The sequence below is a fragment of the Antrostomus carolinensis genome, unplaced genomic scaffold (genome assembly GCF_000700745.2).
Source record: "Antrostomus carolinensis isolate BGI_N321 unplaced genomic scaffold, ASM70074v2 scaffold30585, whole genome shotgun sequence".
NCBI lineage: Eukaryota > Metazoa > Chordata > Aves > Caprimulgiformes > Caprimulgidae > Antrostomus > Antrostomus carolinensis.
The window spans coordinates 837-13,453 of NW_010318896.1; the positions used below are offsets into that span (position 1 = coordinate 837).

The window sequence follows — 12,617 nt, forward strand, 5'->3', positions numbered from 1 at the left end:
GCTACGTTTAAGCGTACGTGTCTGTAAAGATAGGAGATAGCAAATACAAACTGGACCAGAGAGGAATACAAACTGTCAAATGCATTCCTATGCAGCCTGGTAGCCACAGACAGACTGTGTATGTGAGTATGGCAGAACTGAAGTAGTCTAAATCTAATACCCTTAGAAGTCTTCTGGCTCTTAAGTCACAGAGGCATGAAAAATCCTAGAGAGGAGGATAAGATTGGGAGGCTGTGATTTTTCTGCAGTTATCAATACTGATATGATGGGAGATTTCGTCCATGGTACTCAGCTAGGCAAGAGCTCAAGCTGAGATACCATCCCAGTTTTGTAGCTTAATGCCAGTGCCAGTTCAGAATATTCAGATTCAGAGAGATAAAGTGTAATTCTTTGACTGTGCTGTGTAGACTTGTTGCTACGGTAAATTTTGTCTTTGATGTGCATTTCAATTACACTTTTCAAAAACTGTCAGGCATATAGAAGGCAACAGTATAAAACCTATGGATGTAAAAGGTGGAAAAACAAAATTCACCACAGTTTGAATGGAAGAAGTTACAGTAATGAAAAGTAGTTCTGGAAACATTACCTAAAACAAGTAAAGATACTGCTTAGCAAAAGTGTTTGAATTTTCACTTTGCTTTCCAGGAATCTTAATCCTTAGCATATCATCTTTCCCATTAGAGCTACTGCAACCTTCTTCTGAATGCGTAGTATGTAAAAGGGCTCAGGTTATTGTGCAGTAATGTCCCCTGACCCCCAGGCGAGACAGAAAAGTATGGTGTGCTGCAAAGCATGGCTGTCCTGGCTTTACCCTGTGCTAAGAATACCTGCGTGAGGTGCCAGTGCACAGAATGTTAGAGAGCAGCTTGGCAAAGTGCTACTCTTGTTTCGTTTGGATGTTTATACTAGTTCGAGATAGGAAATTTAAAGCAATACGATTTTAAAATGCAGCTTTTTTGCAATATTGTTAACTTTTAAAAATATCATTTGTGTAGTAAAATAGCATCTTTTTGTTGTATATTCTTGCAGGTTTCTCGATTGCTAGGTGCTTTCAAAAACCAAAAACAGGTGACCAGAAGTTTTGGTAGTGCTGTGAGTATAAGAGAACCATTTTTTTCTTTTAAGAAGTTTCTCAAGAAAGGGGTTCAGAAATTTACTTTTAAAGGATTGCTGTTCTTATTTTTACATTCTGAAAAAATAAGGCCTAAATAAGTGAACAGACATGGTCCTAATGCCATGCTGGGTTTCCATGGGTTAATGACTGACTTTGGCAATTGCATATTAAAGCGTAAGTGATAATACAAAAGGCTCTACCAGAAGATAGAAGTGGCATGGAAACTTTTCACAAAATATGGACAAAAGCCAGTCTTTTGAAACTCATCTGGAAACGGGCAAATACTGGGCAAAGTAGAAAGATTGTTGAGAAGCTTCTAATTTTCTTTATTTTGCAGACTTTCCTTCAAGCACTAGATTTACTTTACCGCTGCTTTTACAATACCTTGCATCTAAAGTTCTGCCTTTTCAAGGCCCTCTTTAAAGTATTTTAGATACTGTGTATTTCCTTGCAGATGTTTTACCTTCTTTATCTGTATGTGTTTCAAGTGCCCACAGGCCTTTTTTTTCAGTGAAGGTGGCCTTGAAAACTGCTCAGGCAGAAGCAGGGCTCATCACCACTGCATATACCCTTAAGCAGGACTTAATTTTAAAGAGGAACTGTGACTTTTAATTATAAGATTGTAGAACAGCTAGAAAAGAAACTGAAGGGTTGCTCATATCTTACACCATATGAAAAGATATGGAAGGTGAGGCACCTCTGGTTCTGCTTAACCACATCACTCTTTCAGATGAAACATTCTCTGGCTCAGGTGGAGTCTTGCTGTGCTGTGAAGCAACAACCCAAGACAGCCCAAAACTGATCTTGAGGCATGCCATCAATTATGTGCTTGCTTAACAGCAGTGTTCTTTTATCTGAAGCTGTGCTTCTTTCGTTGTGCACAATGAAATTCTCTGGCTCAAATCAGTTAAAAAAATCAGTCAATATATATTGATTTTTAAAAAAATTTTGTTTGGAGAAGGATGGAAACATATTTAATGAGTTGATTCTAATTGGGGTTTTGCAAATAATGCTGCATCTGAGCTGCCTTTTTTCTAGGTAATAATGAGCCCTTACAAAACTGTTGGAAATCTTTAAAAAAACCAAAAAGAGCTGGGGCACATACAATTAGAATAGTGATTTTTTTAATTTTTTATTTTTTTTAATCAAAGCACAGTACTTTCTTCCTGTTATTCAGTGAGCCTGGGCTGTGCAACTTAGTTGATGATGATAAAAGAAACAAGAATGAGAACATTATGGGAGGAAAATAACTTGTTATTGTTAAAAATGGGTCTTAGATTCTTAGGAAGAAATTGAGAAGCTGAGATAGGCATTAGATTTTTTAAGGTGAATGTACCTTTTCATAAATTTTATCTTTTCTAACACATTGTCAGTATTATGCAGCATGTTGATAATATTGGAGACATATGGGTAACAGAGCAATAACTAGGTAATATTATCTCGTCTCCAAATTTCAAGAAGCAAGCCTGCTGAGGTCACTAATTTCAAGGATTACCGAGCAGGAACCTGCCTTTCAAGTTAAACCTCCGTGTTCTGAAATATGAATGGATTTTTAAACAATTCTCTCAAAACATTTGCACGCTCCCTTTGAAAGCTAGGTAGGCATTGTTGCTTCTGCCCAGTACTGCTGTTCTTCCTAGTGAACATTTGTTAACTGAAACCTTATTTTCTAGTAGTTAGTTGGTTCCTACAACACATGAAAATGTTTTCTACATAGAAAACAAGGATTCATTTGTTGTACTACTGATATTTCTTTACCTAGGTACAAACAGTAACTTTAATCCCTGGAGATGGCATAGGACCTGAGATTTCTGCTGCTGTTATGAAGATCTTTGATGCTGCCAAAGTAAGTCATATTTGTCTTGCTGTAAGTTTAAGTACAACAACAAATATTAACTAGGTATACTAAAAATGTTTTCTCTTTAACTTCCAAAAGATCAAGTCATGTTTAAGCTATTAGAACTTCTTGACAAAAGAAAGAGTCTGAAGCTTCAGCTGATAAAAGACAGGATTACATTACCAGGGCAGGGTTTGAAACTGTTAGCTGGCAGAAGAGCAGAGAGTTGAGAGCAAATGCTGTGTTTAATTTTTGGAAGTATGAACTCAATATATCATGTGAAATCATCTTGTTGATGTAGCAGTCCTGAGCAACTGGTAGAGGATGTTCTTTCATCCATTGTGACCTCCAGTGCAGATGAAAGTGTGTGTGAAAGGACTGGTTTATTCTTAGAAATCAAACTGCTGCACTGCCAAACCCAGTCACTTAAGTGATACGAAAGCTAAGTATATCCAAGAACTGTTTTACTACCTATCTGAGGAACTTCACCAGAATTTGTCCAGTTTCCTTGAAAGGAAATACAGCTCTTCAGGCAAAATACTTGTTAAATTGTTCTGCATTAGTAACAGCACCACGGCATATTCCTTTTCTATTACAACTACCTGACAGATTTGGAAAAAGTGAAGTCCTCTTTAATTATATATTAAAACCTAAAAGTTCTGGTTGTTTCTGGGGAGTCAAATAGGAGGTGTCGAGGAGTAAAACCCAAGTTTGTGTGTGAGTGCATATTTGCAATAATTAATCAGATTTGTTTGTTTTAAAGGGGATTCTCTAGGCTGTTATGCTTAGATTGGTTCTGTTTGCTTATGAAAGCCCTTGTATCTTTTCCTTTATGGTCCTTCCGGCTGAAATGAATGGGTGGCAGCCTGTCTCCACTTAGAAGATTCCCGTGGTGAATGCAAATTCAGAAGGCATTGTGGAACATTTGCCGATTTTCAGTTAGATAACAGATATGTATCTCTGCTGTGTACCGTCTTCCAGGCAGTATGGATGATCAGTTCTCGATGAATTCAGTTTTCAAATGTCTCTCTTACACAAGGAATTCAACAGCTCTAAGAGCTTGAAAGAAGTAGTGTATATATTGCAATTCTAACAGTTTCTGTGTATATGACGCCTAGGGAGGCATCTTGTGATATTCAAGTTTATGATGGTATGTTGCTCTTACTATTTGATTTTTTTTTTTACTTAATTACATTAAAAAAGAAATGGTTTATTTTTGTTTTCAAACATCTCATGCTTAACTCACACTCACCAGAGAAAAAGTGTTTAGGAAGGCCTGCACAAAATTCCTTATGTACCTTTTTGTGAAGGAAGTAAAACTTGAAGCAAAACTCATGGTATTTAAGTTAACGTAGAGTAAATGTGTTTAGGCTCCTATTCAGTGGGAAGAGAGGAATGTTACAGCTATCCAAGGACCAGGAGGGAAGTGGATGATACCTCCAGATGCCAAAGAATCCATGGATAAAAACAAAATGGGATTAAAAGGTACGTTAGGGGTTAATACAAAGATATTAAATACTGTTGTTTTTATTGTGAGTCTAATTTAAAGCCAAAGTCTTTCATCTGTAGCACAATAAAATGTCTAATTATAGAAGAGAGCCTGTCAGGTAGTCTTCTGTAATCTTAAAACAGTCCTTCATTTCGAGGCCATAACTTTCAGAGATCTTCTAGGAAATTTGTTAAAGGCAAGTTTTACTTTGGGCTCTGTGCAGAATGCATTTCTAATGCAGTTGAATAGTATGTGATAAATATATTCTTAATGAATACTATCTTTATGTTGTTTTCAGTGAAAACCTTTTGTAAAAACTATTCCATGTAAGGGTTGCACTTTGGCCTTTAAACAGCTGCTTAATGTCACTGTGTAGTATTCTTGATAGCACAGAGAATTCCCATGGCATTTCAGCATAAGGGTTAAAGAGGAATTTGGAGACCCTCTCTAAGAGTACTGCTTTACCTAGAGTTTCACCTCTAAAATTCATGGAGGAGTTTTTCTCATTCATTCTTGCATTTTTTTCCTTCAGGGCCTTTAAAGACCCCAATTGCTGCAGGGCACCCATCAATGAATCTGCTTCTGCGTAAAACCTTTGACCTTTATGCAAATGTACGTCCCTGTGTCTCAATTGAGGGGTACAAAACCCCATACACAGATGTGAACATTGTCACAATTCGAGAGAACACAGAAGGCGAATACAGTGGAATTGAGCACGTGGTATGTTGCTGGAAGTGTTGTGTTTCTGGAATACACTGTTGAGACTGCCTCACTCAGAATTCTACTACTTTGTTCCAAACATTCACACTAGTGACTTGAAAAATGACTTACACTTTTACTATCAATGCAATTACTGTTTTTCAGATTGTTGAAGGTGTTGTGCAGAGTATCAAGCTGATCACAGAAGAAGCTAGCAAGCGTATAGCAGAATTTGCTTTTGAGTATGCCAGAAATAATCAGAGAAGCCATGTTACTGCTGTGCACAAGGCAAATATTATGTACGTTGACACTTTTCTATGAGAAAAACAATAGTAATATGCCTTTAATTATAAATAACTTTTCAAATCTTCCTCAAATATAGAGCTTCTGTTGATTCTAGTGGAAGTAAGTAATATGGGCAAGTAAAATAAGTAAAGTAAATGCCTCCTCAGTAAAATGGGCAATACTAACCCAGTATTGATAGGGCTGTAATAATTGCATACTAATGTTTTTATTAGTAAGTTTGTAGTAGTCCTGTGACTTTACTTGCAAAGCTCTTATTTTTAAAATAGTTTTAAATGAGGAAAATGAATTTTAAAACTGTGGACAAAAATGGCTAGCTAGTTTCCAAGCCACTTTGTACTGAACTGAGTTGTAACATATATGATGCTACATGACACCACCTTTACAAACTTCAGAAAGCCTTTAGTAAATGAGTATGAGTAATTCTGAGGATTAATGTATGCCTGTTAAACTACTGATACAAAAATATTTTAGGAGGAAATTTAAAACACATAACTTCTGTGACTATAATATATTTAATATTTATGTTTAACATAAGGGATAATTAGTCACAAATTAAGTTTCTGCACTCTATTTAATCCTCTGTTGCATGCAGTTTTTATCTTCAGTATTGCTTACTTACAATAACTGCAACATTCTCATGCTTATTTAATTGCAGGAGAATGTCTGATGGGCTTTTCTTGAGAAAATGCAGGGAGGCAGCAGAAAACTGTAAAGATATTAAATTTAATGAAATGTATCTGGATACTGTGTGTCTGAACGTGAGTATTTGCAAGTTTTATTTGTGGTTATTTTTAAATTTAAATTCTTAACTTAAATTAAAATATACTTTTTTCTAGATGGTTCAAGATCCTTCACAATTTGATGTGCTTGTTATGCCAAACTTGTATGGGGACATCCTCAGGTATGAAGATTTTAATTCAAACTAACCCAACATGTAAAATACTGTTACTTTCCAGACATTTATTCAGGTTATATGCTAGCCCAATGGGTGACGATTTTATGCATCCAAGAGTTTAAAGCTTTATAAATTAGACTTTAAATGGGAAGAAAGGATGGTATTACTGCACTTCAATTATAAATGTATTGTTGGGAGGGGCTATATGATGAAAATGTGCTTCTTTTAAAAAAAAAAAAAAAGTTTCTGCTTATGGAGGCTATGAATATTGTTCAGATGGGGCAGAAGAGAAATTTCTTCCAACATGTGAAGAATTTAATGGCTTAAATTGTAATAACACTTAGATACTAGGGATGAGCTTTCTAATCTTAAGCACTAAAATAGATTGTGGAAGATGACTGTGGGGCTATGATGTTTACAGTAGCAAGCTGGCCATACAGTTAAATGATTCTGCATAGTCACTGAAGAATGAAATGTGTGGTTTAATATCCCATCTTAATATCCTACCAGCCCTTGTTTTATGTATTTTTTTTTTCTTTATCTTCAAAGTAAACTTCATATTTGAAAAAAATTAATACTAGAGCTACTTGATGTCTTGAAGGCAAAATCCATCAGCACACATTTTTCATTTTGTAAAATGTTTAGGTAGAGTGTAAATTCAGTTAAGTGCTGCATGTAAAATTAAGTATCTTAATCTGAACTTTTAAGTGTATAATATAACATTGCTTCTCCTTGCACCTCTAAGGAGAGATTGAGAAAATAGCCTGCATCAGAATTTTAAAAGTTCAATGATGATTTACGTCTTAGAATTCATGTCCTGTTTTTGTACAGATAATAACTGTAAAGGTAACTTACGTATAAGAAGAAATGCTTGTTGAGCTTCTCATAAAATTGCACTCTCTCTCTGATAAGGCTGTCTGTCACCTTTAAGAAAAATCAGACTCCAGCTAATGCTTCTTGCTTTAAGAACTGGCAGAGGAGTCCATAGGGCCCTCACAGCAGCTGTTACACAGTTAACTAAAAGAGATCAAATCAGATGAGTCCCATCATCAGTACTTTTTCAACTCATTTTACCTAGTTCAGTATCACCGATTTTAAAGTTTTCATAGAAATTCCATAAAGAATTTCATATTTCTAAAAATTTTCAATAAATTTGAGTCTGTTCTTGAAGAAGGGCACGTTTATCACTGGGGAAAGTCTCATCTGCAGTGTTTTTTTAAGTGTAAACATAATGCCAAACAGGTTTCTTGGCCTCAATAGGTACAGAAGGAAATATCTTATCTTGAAACACTAAATGCTAAAGTGACAAATGTAGATGGTATCATTTTTTTTTCCCCAGACTCTATACAACTAAAGCTAATTGGTTTATTTTAGCTTAAACTTAAAATACTGTTCTGCAAGGTCATCAACTTTATTCTAGTATTTGAAATTTCCTTTTAGTTGTCTTTTATTAAATTGTCTCCTGCTAGTAGTTCTAAATTTTCAAATGTTCCACTGGAGTACAAGTGTCTAACAGCATCTATTCTTTCCCAATATTATTCTCAGATAGTGTGGGTATATAAAATAAGTTATTGTTGCAATAAAATAACAGTCACAAATATTTTAATACATTGTTGACGGGCAAATGTATATGCAAAAACGTCTCGTGTTTTTCTGTTTGGTTTTTTGTTTTGGTTTTTTTCAGTGATTTGTGTGCTGGACTGATTGGGGGTCTTGGAGTGACACCAAGTGGAAACATTGGTGCTAATGGAGTTGCGATTTTTGAATCGGTAAGTCTTCTTATGCAAGATAGAGTAGTAGTAACTATTTTTTCTTGACTTGGGAATCTAAAACTTTTCCATGACGTACAACATGGCTGTCATTTAATCAAGTCCTCTGTAAGACTTTTTTTTTTTTTTTACTATGAAGATGCTGAAACTTTACCCAGAAAATGCAGGTTTAGTGTATGTATTACACATAGTTTTTCCATGTCCTTTTACTGACACTTTGTTTTCCCTGTTTTTCATAAGACAAATACTCTCTGTGAAATAGAACTTGAGGGGCACACTTATTTGATACTAGGTGACCTAGTTCCCCCTTTCTGATGCTTTTGAACTTAATTGTTCTGGTCTTTCCTATCTCCTTTCCACTTACTGGATCACAGCGAAGTAAATCCTGTTTTAACAGGCTTGTGCATAAGGGCTATGTTTCAGGTTGCCTGCATACACTTGCATTGCCTAGGATGTTTTCATCAGCATATTGACATTATAACAGACAGGTTCACTTTTATTTCTAGGTTCATGGAACAGCACCAGACATTGCAGGAAAAGACTTGGCAAATCCAACTGCCCTTCTTCTGAGTGCTGTAATGATGTTGCGTCACATGGGACTACACAAACATGCCACAAAAATTGAGACAGCTTGCTTTGATACAATTAAAGATGGAAAGGTAATATGAGGGTGTGCAAATAAATGCCATTAATTAAAATCATACTCTATCACAGCAAAAATTAACTTAGAACATTAACACCAGAACACTGGATGACCTGCTGTGCTGGCCTGACACACGAGCAGTGCCACTATCCTTCTCTGATAGTAATTATATTACCTTTGGTGGTATTAAACCTGCCCAGCTCAGTAATAAGGACAGGCTGTAGCGTTCCTTGTGTCGCAGTAATACTCATTCTACATTTTCACTGCTTTTTCAACTCTAAAAGCTAGAACTGAATGTCTGATTTTCATGAAGGAGATTAGAAGTTTAAGTAACTAGTGGTATTTCACCTGTGAAGTTTATAATGCATACAAAGCATATATTTAAATCTGGATCCTGAAATGAAAGACACCCATTTGCCTTTCACAGGCTTAATCATCCACTTTGTTTATAGCATTTCAGTACTGCCTGTAATACTTCTGCTCCTATTTTTTAATATAAATTATTTTCTTTTTTCCTCCTAACTGCTTTTATTCCTTTTTGGACTACAAAAGAACAGTTGTTATCCAGTATTTAAATTTTCCCTTAAGATTGTATGTGATTTCCTTAGAAGTAAGTCTCTCCAGATTCAAGACTCAAATGGGCTATTCTTGGGAGGTTTATGCTCTGAAACTTGACTTGAATTTGTGCTCTTAACATTATTAGTTCACTCATCTACTTTGATGTCCACCTTTTCAAAACAACTGAAAAGATCCTGAAGATTGCAGTTAAAGAGGATTAGCAGTTAGCCATGCTGGTTCAATTTTCTTGGGCAGGAGCATAAGAAGCTGCTTTGTAATTAAAAGTAACAAGCATGCTTAAACAAAAAGCTGTCATAATTTCATAAGTGGTCTGTTTGCAGCTATCTTACTGTGTGTAGGAGCCAGTAAAAAAAATAAATCTAAACTTACAAGTGAATAAAGAGGTGCTCCTGTAAAGTTCCCATTTACTGGTCTGGAAATGAAATCCTCCATCTGCAGGTCAGTAATTCTATGGAAGATAACATAGTGCAAGCTTTGTGACATGGCTATTTGTTTACTAGTTACTTACAATGTTATGATTATATGCTCACAATTGAGAGAATCTTTAGACTGTAGAAAGCATAATGCAGTTAAAATTACAAAATCCTAAAATAGTAACCTTGATTGCCTCTCATGCTTGCTATTTCTCCCTTCCCTCCAGCCATTTAATTAAGATATGTGTGTCTGTGTCATGTAAAGGAAAAACTAATGATTTTAAATTATCTCCTAGACTGCTTTAATCTAGATAGGTTGCACATGCAATGTTGCCCACCTTTTTTTTTTAAATTTTACTATCTTTGTGCTGCCAGGCAGGAGTTGTATTTGATGAAAAAGTTTCTCTTAACTGCATTTTTCCATCTCTTAACTAAACTAAGCAAACTTAAAGAACTGTTAACATGCAGCATTAAGAGCTATGTGTGCTTCTTCTGTGTGGGTTTCCTTTAAAAAAAAACAACCCCAAAACAAACCAAAAACCTCACTGAATTACTCTCAATTAGTTGCCTTTGTGCTGAGCCTTCATATATGAATTTTACTTCCAAAGGACAAACTTCTTATTGAAAACTTAAATACTTAACAATTAATTACACTATTATGTGGCTAAGGGACTTTGGAGAGCTTTGGCCAAACACACTTTCTGTAGTTAAGATAAAATCATGTTGAAATCTGGTATCATAATACTTGATGTTCATACTCAAGTTTTCTCTACATGCTTCATTCTGTTTAGTCCTTATTGATGAAGGCCACATGGGATGCAGAAGAATTCAAACTTGATGTATTCCTTCTCACCCCTATTTAGTATCCACACACAACAAATAAGGAGAATATACAGAACTGTTTAGAGACAAGACTTGCCCCCAAAACATTATTTTTTCTTTCTTTCAGGTCTTGACAAAAGACTTGGGAGGTAGCGCCAAGTGCTCGGAATTCACAGAGGAGATCTGCCGCAGAGTACAGGACACAGACTAAAGTCTCCTCATACTACTTGTAATAACTCTGAAAGGACACATCACACAAAGTACATCATATGTAACCTGATATCCATATGCATATAGTTTGCTTGTCTCTTAAGAGAGCAAACTTTTTAGTTACGGCCTCTCCATTAATAAATTTAGTCCAAATGGCTACAAATGTTGCTTGTGCCTGCTTTCAGTGGACTTTTCTAAGTGATTTATCTTATTTATTTTTTTTTTTTTTCTATCTGGTGAACATTTTTATGTAAGTTAATTCTTTTATTGCCACTGTACCTGTCTACCATTTTCCATTTCAACTAGAGGTTTGTACTTTCCACAAAGAAAAATTATGCAAATAAACAAGTAACAGAATTAGTGAAATGTAAAAGCACCTTAATGGTTAAAACCTACTTCATTGATCTTACTGAAATTTAAAAATAGGTTTTCAGCCTAACAATAGCACAAGATGACCTTCAAAAACAGAAACGGGTATAAAATAACTTAAAATAGCAATTTCATGTTGAAAGCAATGAAAGAAACACTTTACATGCTCTGGTGATTCATGAAATACAGCCTTGTCCTTCAAGGGCATGAATAAAGAAATACAAATTTCTACAGATTTAATCTATTTGTGTATTTTTTAAAAAGCCAACAACCATTATCCAGCAAGAGGTTAATGTTGAAGCAAAATTATTTTTCAAATCTATATACCAAAATAATTCTTACAATTTCTCTCTGAAACACACTTTGTTGTATACAACAGAGTTCTAATGAGAGTAAATTATACAAAATTACTTTTGCCATATATTGTGAGGGGAAAGTATTAACTTTGCAAATTTATACTAAGTATTTCATGACTTCTGCTAGAATGCTTTTTGTGTTGTACTTTTATGCATAGTCTGTTCAGTGTGTTTTACTCTATTGACTAGTGATTTTATTCTCAAAACTCTGAATGTAAGGGACTAGTCCTAAACGGATTAACACAGATCGAAGGTTTGGCTCTGGTGCCTGTGTTCCAGAAATACATTTCATCCCTATTCAAGGGGATCCAAGACTATTTTTTTCCCTGCTTACTAAGCTTAACAGATGCAAAAGCAACTCTTTTCCCTCCCTTCTTCATCACATACAGATCATCATATGAGTCATTCTGATCTGTATGTCTTACAGTATGCTCCCATTAGTACACCCAACAAGAAAAATGTGTATTTTAAAACTCATGACTATAGCACAGGATTATCCCTACTGCCAGAACCAGGCTTCTTAAAGCTTAATTCTATTAATAGATATTACTCCTCTTAGTTTCTTTTCTCTTGAGACAGCTTAGACTGGTTATTTCAGAAGTAAAATCAATTTTGAGTAACCACTTCTAGTGTCACTCTATAAAGTAAGCATCCCAGCTTTTTTATACAGTATAACAACATGCTGGAGGAGGGACAATGAGCTTTATTCCTTGTGCACTCTGCTCTTGCTGAATAGGGCAACATTTCTTGCTGCTGGTTCCTTGTTTCCTTTAGATTAATGCTGTTAAAGAACTTCTGAATTACCATTGCGCACAAAATGGGGAAAAATAAACTTTTCAAAGTCCTAGTGCTTGTTTTGTTTTTATAATCCTAACCTGCTATCTTGTCTTATGTGTTGAGCTGATTAGTGGTATTTGCACCAATTCTTGAGTCTGTAAGATGCGGTAAGACTGGAAATGGAACTTTAATGGAAACAGCGTCCTATTCTGCATGATATTTTTTTTTAATCAAGAACAGTAGCTGTAGCCTGCCTGCTTGTGTTAGCTATTGTAACTCTTGCCAAAGCACTTACTAACGGCAAAGCTTTTAGTCAACACTCTGTCAAGTATGTTTTTC

At 35.3% G+C, this 12,617-nt stretch overlaps 1 protein-coding gene across 1 annotated transcript; it reads left to right on the top strand.

The window, feature by feature from the left end:
- Window positions 1-1,029: 1,029 nt before the first annotated feature.
- IDH3A (isocitrate dehydrogenase (NAD(+)) 3 catalytic subunit alpha) lies at window positions 1,030-10,933 on the top strand (the record flags this gene model as incomplete). Its single annotated transcript, XM_010169093.1, has 10 exons — window positions 1,030-1,092; window positions 2,877-2,960; window positions 4,322-4,436; window positions 4,973-5,160; window positions 5,305-5,438; window positions 6,101-6,203; window positions 6,282-6,346; window positions 8,025-8,109; window positions 8,616-8,768; window positions 10,694-10,933. Coding segments are annotated over 10 exons (1,074 nt in total), but the record flags the coding sequence as incomplete, so codon positions are not given.
- Between the last annotated feature and the right edge of the window lie 1,684 nt (window positions 10,934-12,617).